Consider the following 15,800-nt stretch of genomic DNA (forward strand, 5'->3'; position numbering starts at 1 on the left):
GAGGGAGGGTGTGACACAGTTCTGGTTCCTGAAATACACACATGCGTTCTTGGGCAGGAATCCCAGGAAAAAATTCCTTAAAAGGGAGGCACCTTCAGCTAGCATGTGCCCTTTTACCATTTCAGCTTTTTGCCCTTCTCTTTCTTCTTCTTCCTGCCTGCAAAGCAGACTTGATGGCTAGAGATGCAACCAACGGTTCTTAACTGACCTTGAGGAAAAGATCTCCCTGTCCAGGACCCTCCTTTATGAAGCCCCTGATGGGTAACTGAACCCTTTTCCTTGAAGAATCCCATGCCAAGGAGCCCAACATGTCACAAAGCAAACTCCTGAAGAGCTCTCTGTTAAAAACCCTCATCGTTTAAGAAATAAAAATGTCTTGAGAAATAATGTTCATCCAGTGGTTTTGGTTCTGTCCCTGTGGAGACACTTGGAAAATTACCAATCTCCTTGTCAGAGCAGTACCCCAAAATATTGGAGGGCAGCAATTGTGTCCCCTCTTCCAGGTTTCTTCCATTTGTTTGTTCTCTTGGATTTTGTATGCTTTCAGCTAATTGGAAGACAGCTACTTAGCCAACTGATTAGAAGAGATCCATATTTGTACCTAGAGAGGTGACCCAACAGAATATGGAAATCATCAGCCAATATCAACAATATCAGATGACAGTAAAAATTTGCTAAAGATAATTCAAAAACGGCTGCAACGGTACATTCACAGGGAGCTGCCTGAGGTTCAGGCTTGATTCAGATGAGAATGTGGGACAAAGGATGTCATTGCTGACATCAGATGGATCTTGGATGAAAGCAGAGAATACCAGAAAGATGTTTACCTGTGCTTTATTGACTATGCTAAGGTTTTTTTATTGTGTGAATCATGACAAGCTATGGACAACATTGCAGAGAATGAATGTTCCAAAACACTTGATTGTGTTCATGAGGAAACTGTCCACAGACCAAGAGATAGTCATTCTAACAAAACAAAGGGACACTGAATGGTTTAAAACCAGGAAAGGTGTGGACCAGGGTTGTATTCGTTCACTGTACTTACTAAATCTGTATGCTGAGCAAATAATCCAAGAAACTGGATTATATGAAGAAGAATGTGGCATCAGGATTACAGGAAGATTCATTAACAACTTGTGATATGCAGATACTGATGAAGACCAAAGACTACAGCCTTTGGTATGGGTTTCACCTCAATGTAAAGAAAACAAAATTCTCACAACTGGACCAATAAATAACATCAAAATAAATGGAGAAAAGATTGAAGTTGTTAAAGACTTCATTTGTTAAAATTTATGGAAACAGCAGTCAAGAAATCAAATGATGTAATGCATTAGGCAAATCTGCTGCAGAAGACGTCTTTAAAGCGTTGAACAGCAAAGATGTCATTCTGAGGACTAACGTTTGCCTGACCCAAACTATGGTATTTTCAATAACCTCATATGCATGTGAAAGTTGGACAGCGAATAAGGAAGACCATAGAAGAATTGATGCATCTGAGTTATGGTGTTGGAGAAGAATATTAAGAGTACCATGGAATCCCAAAAGAACAAACCAATCTGTGTTGGAAGATGTACTATCAGAATACTCCTTAGAAGCCAGGATGGCCAGCCTTTGTCTTTCATACTTCGTACATATTATCAGAAGAGACCAGTCCCTAGAGAAGGACATTGTGCTTGATAAAGTAGAGAGTCAGTGAAAAGCTGAAGACCCCCAATGAGATGGATTGGCATAGTGGCAGCAGCAATGGACTCAATGCGTAGCCACAACTGTGAGACCGGCCCAGGACTGGGCAATGTTTCCTTCTGTTGTGCATAGATAAGGTCGCTATGAGTCAGTACCGACTCGGTGGCACCTAACAACAACAATTCTTCTCCACATGCTTTGCATTCAAGAAATCTACTTTGATTTTTCATTCCCTGATCTTGAGTCCTCTCTATAAGCAATTATGTGTATTCAACATGTAATCACATGTGCACACACAGAGAGTAAATAATTAAAAAATGAAGAAAAGATTCTGAAGTTGTTTGCTCCAGTCAACCGGGAAAGCAATTGATGCAGGACAAGTGTGGATGGTTTACAGAATGCAGTAGTTAATAGTCTGGTCTCCTGTGAATGTTTCCCCTCAGTATGCACTTTCGGTAGGGTGGTGGCGCCATAGTGGTGGTGTGCCGTGGAGTCGATTCTGACTCATAACAACTCTGTATAGAGTTCCCAAAGCTGTAAATCTTAATGGGAGCAGAAAGCCTCATCTTTCTCCTGTGGAACTGCTGGTAAACCATGAGATGAGCAGCCCGACTCATAACCACTCTGCTTACCAGCTCTACTTAGGTAGAATAGAGATGGCTATTTTGGAATTTCACTCATTGTATTGCTGCTGTTGGTAAGTGTTGTTAAGTCAGTTCCGACTCATAGCAACCCTGTATAGGGTTTCTGAGGAGCAGTTGGTGGATTTGAACATCTGATATTGCAGTTCAGAATGACCTTGTGATACAGTGCATTATCCTGCAATGCCACACCAGGACTCTACTCACTGTATATAATATGATTTAATTGGACATCTAGAGCACATCTTTGTCTTGTATAATTTTATCATTTTCTGATGTACGAGAATTCTGTGCTTGCAAGATATATTGCAATTAGTAACATCGTAATTTAAGCATATTTAGCAATAGGTGAAGTAGGAGGGATGGGGAAGAAAGAAACTAATGAATGTGCAAGGTATTATACATATGAAAATATATGATCTAACTAAATGGGGGAAAAATCCTCACAACTGGACCAATAAGCAACATCATGATAAATGGAGGACAGATTGAAGTTGTCAAGGATTTCATTTGACTTAGATCTGTAATCAACATCCATGGAAACAGCATTCAAGAAATCAAATGATGTATTATACTGAATAAATCTGCTGCAAAACATCTCTTCAAATTGTTAAAAAGCATAGATGTCGCTTTGAGGATTAAGGTCCTCCTGATCCAAACCATGCTTTATGTTTGTGAAATGTAGATAATGAACAAGGAAACCTGAAGAAGAATTGAGCACTTGAGTTACGGTATTGATGAAGAATATGAAATATACCATGGACTGTCAGAATAACACATACATCTTGGAAGAAGTATAATTAGCATTCTTAAAAGTTAGGATGATGAGACTTCATCTGATGCGTTTTGGGCATAGTATCAGGAAGGACCAGACCTGGAGAAGAAGATGATGCTGGATAAAGCAGAGCACCAGAGAAGAAGAGGAGGACCCTTAACACCATGGACTAACACAGTAGCTGCAACAATGACCTCAGGCATTGAAAACGTTTTGCGGGTGGTGCAGGGCTGGACAGGGTTCTGTTCTGTTGTACATGGGGTTGCTATGAGTCAAAACCAACTCGCTGGCACCTGACAACAACAACAAAAAGAACAGCAACAGCTGAGTGAAATTCAAGTCTCAGTCCATTTATATAATCCTTTGCAAATGTAGCAAAGAAACAGCTTTGTCTGGAAACACAGAGTGTGTGGAGCCATGTTTGTTTGTTGAGAAGATAGCCAGAGACTTCTATTCACCAGCATAATGACAGTTCTCCTACCAGGATATTGTCAGGCTTCTTTCAGAAAGTCGGGCAGAATGTCTGGCATCTCAAAGGTTAATGCATCTCCTTGGTGCCTTCCTCTACCCCGCAGGGCTGGCTGTGAAAAAGCTCGCAGCAGCAACAGCAAAGGGAAGAGCTGGCTTCTGGAGTGCTGTTTAAGTGACCTCACTTCCTAAAATAGTCCTTTATAAACACAACGCACATGATATAATTTGAGTGTGTAAATCCAATTACATTTCCTGGGGAAGCACTGGGCAGATATCCCTGCTTCCTCTGCTCTGCTCCTTGCGGCTGGCTGGGAACAACAACATTCCTCTACTCCAATCCCAGGAAGACCTATCTATTTACATAACCCATCCTCTTCCTCACTGAGGTTCAAACCTATGCCTTATACAAATTCTCCAGCGCTTCCAACCTTCAGCTCCTGCTACCTTGAATTCTAGCCCAGAGAATGAGCAAAGATAGAGTGGATATGGTATGTGGTCCCATGGGATAATCTAGACAGATGGGACATTCATTCAGAGAATCAACCTTGTTGGTTGGTGAAAGGGAAGGTTCGAGAAAAATGTGGCAAGTGTCTCCTATGTACTGAAAATAAACACATGTAAGATCAATTCAGAGAGACCCACTTGTGAAATGAAAAGACCAGCATCCTCAGAAATATTTAGACAACAGTGAAATGTCACAGTAGGTGATTACAATTTGCTAATAGCACTGAATTTGGGGTAAACGGCTTTTTTATTTAATCTCGCATCTTTCTGCTTGGTTTCCCTTGTTTTTTGATGAGCTCTTAAAATGCCATCCATCACTGAAGTGTAAATATGCTAGTGCATTTGCCCTACTTAGCATGACATTGTAGCCACAGCCTCAGAAGCAAAGTCCGCCCAGTCTTCCCAGTTCTCCTCTAATTATGCTCTGAGCCACAGAGATCTGTCAGGTGATGTTACTGCATATGAAGAAAAACAAATTCATAATTCAATCTCACAAAGCACACACAGCACACAATTATTTTACCACACTCCCTAAAACACGCAGGCTCCGAGACTCTTTGTAACCCCCAGGGCAAAGGTGTCTATAGGCTAAAGCTGGAGAGGTTTAATGGTTCAATTCAGTAGTCATTAAAAATATCCTTTGCAAAAGCCCATTCTCTCCCGCAAAACTGGAAGAAAAGCAAAAAAAAAAAGACATTCTCCGGCTATTTTTTCACTAGTAAAAGAGAATAATGTTTCCATTTCCTGGCATTTGCCGGAACCTCTTGGGAAGGTTGACACTCACAGCTGTTTTTGAAAGGTATTTTTCTCAGATAGGCTGAGATGCGGCAATTATGTCTTTTAGAGTCTATATGAATTTGCTAACGGAAAATGTACAAAAATAGAGAGATACAACTTTTTTTTTTTAATGTTCACTAAAACTATAAATGCAAAACCTAAACGTATAGCCTTCAAGTCTTTTCACCAATGTCAACCCTACAGGACAGAATGACAGTGCCCTGTGGGGTTCCCCAGGTCATCTTTATGCAGAAGGACATCATGCTTGGAAAAGTGGAGGGTCAGTGAAAATGAGGAAGACCCCCAATAAGCTTCCTACACACAGTGACATCAATAACTACCTCAAACATAACAATTGTGAGGATGGCAGAGGGCAGGGCATTATTTCATTCTCTTGTACATAGGGGTTGGGAAGAATTAGAGACAGCTTCATGGCACATCACAACAACAACAATCTTCACGGGAGCGGAATCTTTCTTCCTTAGAGCGAATGGTGGTTTGCATAGCTGACTTTTTGAGGTGCATGAAAGCGGAACCTAATCATACTCATTTAATGAAGATTTGTGAATATTATGTCTTGGAGTATTTATACCTTGATACAAACTACCAAATTGGGGCAATTACAGTTACATGCTGTCTGCCTAACATTAACTACCATTTGCCTTTGAGTCCATCCCGACTCATGGCGCCCCCATGTGTGTCAGAGTAGAATTGCACTCCTACGGCTTTCACGGCTGTGGTGTTTTGGAAGCAGATGGTCAGGCCTTTCTTCCAAGCACGTCTGGATGGATTTGAACCACCAGCCTTTGGGTTAGTAGCCCAGCACTTAACCATTTATACCATCCAGAATTCCAAAGGGACTCACTGTGGTTCCTTCTTGGGGGTATGAAGTACAGAAGGACATAAAATCCAGACATTTAAGTTCATATTTTGTAAAGGTTTCTCGTTCACCCTATACTTGGATCTCTACTGTGAAGTCAATTCGTGTTTCCATGATCAGAAATGAATATGGAAGCCAGAGACACAGACGACGTCTCTTAACTGACCTCCACCTGCTCGTACCACATACCACGTTCTGGCCCAGGACAAACAAGGGTTTTTCTCCAAGGAGGTTTTTAAAAAACCAAATGGTAAACTGAAAATGTCCTGCGTTATTATTCAAATGGAAGGATCATGCTTTAAATCATATTTTTCTGGCTCAAACCTCAACTGTTTGATGAGTGTATAAGCCAGGAAGGAAAGTGCTGTCTGAGAAATTCAAGTCCAACAGCATGACCTTGAGAGCTAACTTGCCTGGATTTGCATTCCTGGAGCCTGGGGTGGCAGACCTATGTTGGAGAGATCACTTTTTCTCTGACACATCTGCTATCTGCCTCACCAAGAGCTCCAGGAGCCTCATTAGCCACTGGCTGGAACATTTTAAAATCCCCAAGAGAACAGCATCATGCAGCAATCTTTCAGGTTAAATATTGCTGCCTCTCAGTTCCCCAATAACTAAATGATTTTCACTGTCTTCCCACTAATGAGCTGAAGAATGAGATCGAGGTGACTTCCAAATGTTAGGTAGTTCATAGTCTCGTCACAAGCAATTAAAACAGGGTAAAATGCTAATGACTCCTGGTGTGGCGCTGTAGGATCAGCAATGGTCTGTGAACCACAGAGTCAGCAGTTCAAACCCACCAGCTGCTCCATGGAAACCCTATACAGGGTCGCTATGAGTCAGAACCGACTCGACGGCACTTAACAACAACAACAAAAGCAACAAAATGCTAATGACAGCATTAGCTTAGACTCTGTCTAGCGGTGAAAAAATCCAGCAAACAGAACCTCATCAGTAATCATTTTCTGTATATGATGTCATTAGGTGATGAATTGTCCTATGGGTAAAAGTTTGCTTACGAAATAGAAAACAAACAGCAAGAACAAACCAGTGTCTCAGAATAACAAAGCACACTTAGGAGGTTGAGTCACAGACTGAAAGGTGTGTTAACTCCTTCCCCAAGGAGGAGTAACTGCAGCCCTGAATGGTACAAATGGTGAATTAAGTACTAAGCTACTCTCAGAAAGGTTAGCGGTTCTGATTCACCAAAATGTGCTTGGGAAGAAAGGTCTGCCAGTCTAGATTTGGAAAGGTGGCAGTCATGAAAGTGCTACAAAAGGCAGTTCTACTCGGAAACCCCAGGGGCCATCATGAGTCAGAACCAACTCCACGACAACTGACAATTGGGCAGGTGATTCAGTAGTGAGATTCTCACTTCCCCTGATGGAGACCCGGGTCAGTTCCAAGCCAATGCATCTCATTCACAATCACACCTGTCAGTGGAAGCTTATATGCTGATGAACACGTTCCAAAAAGGCCTGGAAATCTACGTCTGAAAATGAGCCAATGAAAACCTTGTGGATTACAGTGGTCCAGCCCTATCAGATTATAAGGTTGTAACAGGACCAGATGACGATTTGATGGCTTCAGCTTGCTATAACTGAATGGAGGAAGCATCTATCGTCTGCTAATGGTAACAGAGCTCCTAGGTAGCTCTCTTTGAGGGTCCACCTTGTATGTATAGTGGAAAGTACCCATTGATCTAAATGAACACACAGCTCTGCCTCCTCACACTGAGCATCTACAGAGATCTGCTGCAGCTTGGTTGTTACAGAGAAGTAAAGGCTTTGTAAGGGAGAGAGAATGGGCAGATGACTAGTGTTTAGACTTGGGGAACACGATCATTGGCTCATCTGTTATTGTAGAAAATGTCATTTTCTGGGCAGTATCACTGCTGCCGAGGCACAGTGACACTATGCTCTCATTTTAATTTCCCGATTCTTAAAAATGCTAAGTTAAATGCAAGCCATCCTCTAAGAGGGCCTCCAGATGAATGCAGAGACAGATGATAGTCCAGGGTTTATGGCCTTCATTAGACAAAGTTGTGTCGAGCTGAGCAAAATGATGAGCTAGCTGCAAAATCACCTGTCTCCACAAGTCAGTCATTTTCCTCATCATTTCCCTTGGATTTTTCAGTAAGTGTTAACCCATGTGTTACGTGGAGTATTACTTTCTTGAACAGTTGAGACAGGTACTCCTTGCTTTTGGACCATTGCAAATGCTCATGTGTGTGGAATACTACCCCTGAAGGGTTATGAACACTGACTGGCACTGGAGCCTGGGTTTCAACACTGCCTCTATCACTTATTAGAGTCAAAATCTTGGGAACATCCTGTTAACATTTCAGAGAATTTGCCATTTCATTTCTGAAATGAAAATGAAACACGATCCCATCTATGTGTCACAATGAGATGTACTAATGCGTGTGAACATGCTTGCTGTTATTAAGTGCCATCAAGTGCCATCAAGCCGCTTTTGATTCAGAGACCCTGCGTACGGTTTCCAAGGAGCAACTGATGGGTTTGAACTGCTGACCTTACGGTTTGCAGTCCAGTGCTGATACTACAGTGCCACAAAGTGCTCAGTCATACCTACAGCACCCTACAAATGTTAAGGATGAGACCAAACTGTGCTTTGGTTTCTCTAAAGCATGTTCATGTGTAAACAACTATATTACACATATGACTCGTGCATGTATGTAAAGCTTTCAAGAACACAGTCTCAGGGCACTTCTTATTTCATAATATTCCCTATGCCATGAATAAAGGATTCCTAGTGGTATGGTAGCGTAGTGGTTACGAATCGGGCTGTGAACCACGAGGTCAGCAGTTCGAAACTACCAGCTGTTCCGCAGGAGAAAGATGAGGCTTTCTGCTCCCGTAAAGACTTACAATCTCGGAAACCCTGTATAGGGTCGCTATGAGTCGGAACCGACTCCACAGCACATAACAACAACAACAGCAGCAAGTGGTATGGTGGGCTAGGCATTGAATTGCTATCCAGAAGGTTGGTGGTTTGAACTGACCAGCAATTTCAAAGAAGAAAGGTGTGCCAGTGTGTTTCCTTGAAGATTTACAGCTTGGGATGATACCCTCTGGAGCAGGTTTTACTTTGTCATACTGGGTCACTAGGACTTGGAATCTACTTGATGGCCGTGGGTGGTGGGTTTCATGCCATGAACAGCCTTTGTTCCTTCAGGGACTGTTAATTTATTGACTGCTATATGAAAGCTGGACAGTGAATAAGGAAGACCGTAGAAGAATTGATGCTTTTGAGTTATGGCGATGGAGGAGAATATTGAAAGTGCCGTGGGCTGCCAAAAGAGCCAATAGATCCATGTTGGGAGAAGTTCAGCCAGAGTGCTCCTTAGAAGCCAGGATGGCCAAACTTCATCTCCCATACTTCAGACATATTGTCAGAAGGGACCAGTCACTGGAGAAGGATATCGTGTTTGGTAAGGTGGAGGGTCAGAGAAAAAGAGGAAGACCCCCAACGAGATGGAATGGCCAAGTGGCAGCATCAATGGGCTCAAGTGTAGCAACAGTAGTGAGGTTGGCTCAAGATCGGGCAGTGTTTTGTTCTGCTGTGCATAAGGTCACTATGGGTCGGTATCGACTCGATGGCGCCTAACAACAACAACATATTCTTGGAGGAGTCCTAGTGTGGCACTGTGGGTTAATGTGCTGGATTGCAAAGTCAGCTTGAACGGCAAGGTCGGTTCAAACTCACTAGCCACTCCTTGGAAACACTATACAGGGTCGCTATGGGTTGGAAGTGACTCAACAGCATTTAAGAACAACAAAAAATGTGCTTGGAGTTTTTCTAGATGCAAGTGAGTGTTATTGACAGTACACTTGCATGAGAGGAGTTTGTATAGTGGTGATAGTGTGTGGGGGGGAGGGTGAGAAACTCCATGTACAAAGAGATAGAATCATTTCAGAGAGTGTATGTGCTACCAAATAGAACACCACCACCACCAAAATCAAACAGAACACGTCAAGTCTGGAGAGTAGCACTGAAACTGAATCCAGAGTGGTGAGGATGTGTCAGTCTTGTGAGAACCTGGGGAAAAGTGCTCTAAGCAGAAAGCACAAAGATCCAGAAGTAGGCATGAGCTTGGGATATTATTGGGAGCCCGAGGAGATGAGACTGCAGAGATAAACAGGTACCGGCATGCAGAGGATTGAATCAGCCTTGGGAAGAATTTAGATTTTGTTTTAATTACTAGGAAAGGTTATTAGAAGGTTTTAAGTATGCTTTGGATATCACCAAGCATGGACAACTAAACACTCATGGTCGTCAAGTTGACAGCAACCCACAGCGACCCTATAAGACAGAGCAGAAGGACTCCGTAGGGTTTCCAAGGCTGGCATCTTCGGGGAAACCCATTCTTCATCTTCCTCCCACAGAGTGGGTGGTGGGTTCAAAGTACCAAAGTTTCAGTTAGCAGCAGAGCATCACCAGGGCTCCAGCAAAGCCAAAGAGGTCCATTCAAAATCATACATTTAAAACATTATTCAAATTGATTAATTCTTCCAGTCTTGCAATATAGCAAGAGCTAGGAAGGAAGCTTGGACCCCTAGAGGGCGCCAAAGTCAACGTTTTGCAACCAAAGGCGCCAAGGCCTTTTCAACACCTAAGAGAAGGGACTGGGCTCTGGTTGTACTTGCAGGAACTAGTAGAAGGTAACTGAACCTAGGACCCAAGGATTTATCCACAATTCCTACCCAAACAGAAAGCTGAATGAGCACTGTTCGCGTGTATGTACCGGACTGGGCTCTTGATTTTCACAGTGGAGAATTGTTTATGATCGGGTGGGAGTAGGAAGGCACTTGGGAATTATTTTTAATCTTCTCCCATCTGGTAGTATTTGAGTAGAGTAGAAAACAAATATGGAGCAAAAATTTACTTTCTGGATTCATTTGGCAAGAAAAGGATCTCTATACTTAGAACTTAAGAATATTCATCATGTGCCACTCGAGATGTGTTATTCTAAACACTCTTCCAAACTTAGTTGGTGAAGTTTTTAGTAATGTGTACCAAAGGAGGCAGCCACGTGACAAGTAGTGGGTTATAATAGCTTGAGTTTTCTTCAGATCTTTGAGTAGCTGAAGGAATCGGTTGTGAAGACATCTTCAAGTGAGATAGTGAGATAAGAAAGAAGAAGAGAGGAAGGAAGAAGGAAACGGAGATGAGAAGAAGAAGAGGGCTGTGGGGAGAGGCATTGCTGACACCTAGGAGTACTGGTGTGATGTTGTGGGATAAACACTGGACCACAAGGTCAGTTTGAACTGCCTGGTCAGTGGTTCAAACTCTTCAGCTGCTCCTCAGAAACTCTGTATAAGACAGATATGAGTCGGAAATGACTCTACAGCATTTAACAACAACAACAGGTACACAATAAAGCACATCCAAAAGAGAGAGAGAGTGAGAACTTGGAAACAAGAGATTTAGAAGATATTGGGGTTTAGACTTACATGCAAACAGGATTTTAAAATACAAGGAAGAAAATACAAGTGTATACAATCCCAAAGAAAGAAAGTGATTTCCTCTTCCCAAACTGAGGCTGGTTTATATGATTTGAGAAGGTTTTTATTATTGTCTGATCCAACCATACTCAGAGAGGTTCTGTGATCCCCATTTTGTGTCTGATGATGACATTCATGTACTTTTCATACTCTTAGCTTTAACCAGAAAGACCTTTAAAATCAATGTAAAAGCAGCCAGCCAGATAAGGAAACTGAACACATGAATATAGACTCATCAAGAAGAGTCTAAATCCCAAAAATCATGAGCAATTTTCAGAGGTGTAGTACCTGGTCAGTCTAAGAACCATCCACTCAAGCCCAACGACAAGGGGGGAGGAGGAATTGTAAGCTTTTAATGGGACACAATGGAGGAAATATTGAAAGTGTCATGGACTGCCAAAAGAACGAACAGATCCGTGTTGGAAGAAGTGCAGCCAGAGTGCTCCTTGGAGGCCAGGATGGCCAAACTTGGTCTCTCATACTTTGGATATATTGTCAGGAGGGACCAGTCGCTGGAGAAGGATATCATGTTTGGTAGGGTGGAGAGTCAGAGAAAAAGAGGAAGGACGCCCAGTGAGATGGATTGGCCAAGTGGCAGCATCGATGGACTCAAGCATGGCAACAGTAGTGAGGCTGGCCCAGGATCGGGCAGTGTTTTGTTCTCGGTACCAACTGGATGGCAGCTGACAACAACAGTAACAACAATGGAGCACAAATGGCTCTGAGGCAGGGCACTCCATCCATACAGGTAGCCTCTGGCCCAAGCCCCTCCCATCTGCTTGCTGTTTGAAAACACTTCAGTTGACAGGTTTCCCTGGTTTTCTAGAAGCTCCTAAATTAACCCTCCTCGTATCTTCCAGACATTTGGCAAAGAAAATGTCCCACCATTATTTATCTATTTATTGCTTACCATGAATTTAAACAATGAAGTCATCACTCAACACTCTCATCCCCAGACCAGGGGAACTGTGTTCTCATAGACATCTATAATTAATGGGGAGGGATAGAAAGTGGGATCGAAGGAAAAAGGGCCCTACAGAGTCAATGATATTGCCCTCAAATATCATTTCAAACCATGGACATCAAAATGTCCCTTAGCAGTTCAGCAAAACTGCATTCCTCCTGCAGTTCTGTCCTCCTGCCCTTCAATTCCTGAACGTCGACTGGAGACTGTAATAAGAATGAATACACAGTATCTCAGATCCCCAAGGCAATAAAACATTCCCTAATGAAACATGTCTCATAGCATTGCTGGAGGATGGGGTGAGATAGCATGTAAGTAATAACCCAGAAATGGCAATTAGTATACACCCCACAAACGTGGGCCCTCCTTCCTTGTAGAACTGAGGGCTTATGGCATGGAGACGTACAAACATCCAACTCCTAGTGTGACTTTAAAAGTAAAGCCTTTAAAGAATTGGTCACTTTCTAAATTGGAGTGCTTCTCCTCCCCATCTCTAACAGGTGTCAGAATAGAATCAATCCCAGAATCATACAGGAAGGGTGACGTTAAACGAAATTCTGAGGCAATATGGAATTTCGTTGCCCTTAAAGAAAAGGGCCCTGGTGGCGCGGTGGTTAAGCGCTCACCTGCTAATAAGCAGGAGAAGGAGGGGGCAGTTCACAACCATAAAGATGACAACCTTGAGAACCCTATGGGGCAGCGCTCTATCCTGCAGGGTCCCTATTCTCCAGCTCAGGGGTTTTGATCCCTCAGAAAGAAAGAGATGGCTCCCATTAACACCTCAGGCCTCCTAGGTGTAAAGTAGGTGTAAATCAACCGCCAGGCTGGCCTGGGGGAGAGGTCACAAAGCGAGGGAGGTGTTTCTGGCTCTCTAGAAGCCCCTGGAGAAAGTAGAAGTTACCTGGTTGATGGAAATGACCGCCAGTCTGGGGATGACCAGTTGGAGGACCACTTGCAGAAGCGAGGTGCTCAGGCCGGCCAGAATGGCCCAGGTGAGCGGCAGCGGCACCATGCTGTAGGTGGCGAAGAGGGTGAAGAGCACGTAGCCAATGCCGTCACCCAAGAGCCCGTAGCCGAGGCCTGCTGCCAGGATCTGGGTGGTCATGGCCACCCAGGTAACCACGCCACTGTACTGCAGGTACGTGTGGGAGGTGGTGTCCTTTCTGACCACGACCAGGGCGCAGATCACCACCTCGATGCCAGTGAAAAAACCCAGCAGAATGCCCTTGAGAGGGTCCATGGGTACTGAGGCCAGGCTCAGGTGGAGAACCAAGAGGGTGAGTTTGGTCAACACGTCCAGCACGTTCATCACCACCTCGGATTTGCGCCTCTGGCCTAGGAAATAGCGCTGGTAGAGGCGTTCCAGATCCCGCGACTTGAAGGAGTTGCGCAGCGTAGGGAAAATGACCCCTCGGTAGCTATAGCCCCCACTGAGGAAGAAATCCGAGTTGCTCGGGGCGCAGTCGAGATGCAGGAAACCCAAGTCGCCCCCGCCCCCGCTGGCGCTGCCGCTCCCTCGGCGCTCCGGGAAAATTTTGATGCCGCCAGTGTTGTGCGCGCGCTCCCCGTAGCCCAGCGAGTAGAGGGGCAGCGCCGAGTCGCCGGACAGCTGCGGCGCGTGGTGGTTGGGGCCGCCTACCGCAGGGTCTGCGCTTTTGTCCGAGCTTGCGCTCCCGCCGCCGCCGCTGCCACTGCCGCCGCGGTGCGGGTGGATGAAGCGCTGCTCGGTGATGTGCCGCACCGCCGTCTGCCACAGCAGCCGCTGAGGCCGGGACCCGCTCCCGCCGTCGCCGGCCGGGGGCGTCGGGTGGATGGTGTAGAGTTCTTCGCTGCCGCTAAGGCAGCGCACATCCGAGAGCTCCATGGCACCAGGCCTCAAGGAGGAAAGCGCCGACCCGCGGGATACAGCCGGGCCCGGGGTGCCCAAAGACCCAGAGGAGGCCTGGCGGGGGCTTGGTGGCCAGTGCTCAACTCCCTGGCCTCCTGCTGCCAAGAGCCCTGGGCAGGGGACGAGCAGGTCAAGTCATAGTGCGCGGGGGGCAAAGGGCACCAAGAAGACCGCAGCTGACTTCTGCGTCCTTGCGCGCCGCGCAGCTTGGGAGCGCGGCAGCCGCGGCTATTTGTCCGCAGAATCCGGCTTTCCAAACCACGCAGCCCCTTCCCGGGTTCCGGCTCCTCGACTGGTTCTGCGTTTTGCGTCTTGGCGCCGCCTTGACTCTAGTCACCGCGTTTCAGCTGCTCGCCTGGCAGGCGGCTCCTGGTTCCAGCAATGGGTTTGGGACGCCCACTCGGCGGCTGCAGAGGAACAGGCCTGGGTGACCCGCGGCGGCTGCGGGTACGAAGTTAGCAGCTGCGGTTGAAACATCGCCTTTCAGAGAACTCCATTGCGCCGGGATGGGGAGCCGGGGCGGAGCTTGAGGCGGGGGCAGAGAGGGGAGGAGTGGGGGACCGCCAGGTGGCGGACGCTTAGCGGGTTTGGAGAGGTGGTAGCCTCAGCGCTAACAAATCACCAAACAGTTAATTTGGAGGAGAGGGTGGGCTGAGGCTCCATCCTCGGCTCGCTCTTGGCTGCCCCCACTTTCAGAGCGAGGAGCGACAGCTCAGGACTGCCTTTGGCCAGAAGCATCCCTCGGAGATGCAGAAGGCCTGGTCCCAGGGTCCCAACCTCGGCTAAAAGGCGAGTTCGGCTTTTCCAGTTGTGTATTCGCGGGGTGGCAACCCGCAGTTCCCATCCCCTTCACTTCACCCTTTGGAAACCATCTGGTCCGGAGCTAGAGGAGCGGGAGGCGGGGAAAGGAAAAAGTGGAGCTCTTCAAAGCTACCAGCTCGAGATGCAGAGAAGCCACTAGTGCGGACTGGAGGCTGAAGCCCCGAAAGTCAGCGGGGGCGCGGATGTCAGGTGTGGACGACTAGACAGGTCGCGTGGAAGTCGGCTGAGACGCCTCGGGATCTAGTGAAGTTGCTTGGTGCTAGCCTGGAGCTCCGGAGCGCTCCGCGGGCACCCGGCGACTGGCAGGAATTTGGAGACTTGTCTGAGCGGTCAGACCCCCGCGGCGACTTGAACCCGCCCCCACGCCAAGCCACGCCCCCAGAGCTGGAGTGGGGGTGGCGGTGCAGCGATGCAGACTCCAGATTGTTCCCTGACGGTCGGGGTTTGAGCGGCGCTCGCCGGTCGGTTGGGGAGGATAGACGCGGCTCGGCTCCGCCCGCGCCCGGCTCTCCCTCCGGCCTGTCCTACGCGCTAGTAGCCACTGCTCTGGCTGACCGCGCGGACAGTGTCTTCCGCTGTCTCGGACAGGTGCGGTGCTCGGCTCGTAGGCGGCTTTACCCACCGACCCTAGAGCCCAGTGCTTTGGATAGAGGGTCCCCTGCCTTCCTCACCACTCGGCGTCTTGTAGCAAGCCAACTTCCAGACTCAAAGCAAAATCCCTCAAGAAAGCCTGATTTTAGAGGCAGGCAGCTTTCTGCAGGCGTCTCTTTGCCATCCGGATCCGGAGAGCTGTAGGACGCTCCCAGCGCATCCCGCACACTAAGTTTCTCTCCGCTAATAGGGTAGAAGCATAGGAGGTGGGGA

The 15,800-nt window shown here is 46.4% G+C and overlaps 1 protein-coding gene across 1 annotated transcript in view; it reads right to left on the reverse strand.

Moving 5' to 3' along the window:
- The window catches only part of ADCY8 (adenylate cyclase 8 (brain)), a 285,844-nt gene extending 271,754 nt beyond the window's left edge, over nt 1-14,090 (reverse strand). Inside the window, exon 1 of the mRNA XM_006830840.1 lies at nt 13,128-14,090. Within this exon, the coding sequence (XP_006830903.1) occupies nt 13,128-14,090 (963 nt within the window). The remainder of the gene's footprint in view (nt 1-13,127) is intronic.
- Between the last annotated feature and the right edge of the window lie 1,710 nt (nt 14,091-15,800).

The sequence above is a fragment of the Chrysochloris asiatica genome, unplaced genomic scaffold (assembly GCF_000296735.1).
Source record: "Chrysochloris asiatica unplaced genomic scaffold, ChrAsi1.0 scaffold00001, whole genome shotgun sequence".
Taxonomy (NCBI): domain Eukaryota; kingdom Metazoa; phylum Chordata; class Mammalia; order Afrosoricida; family Chrysochloridae; genus Chrysochloris; species Chrysochloris asiatica.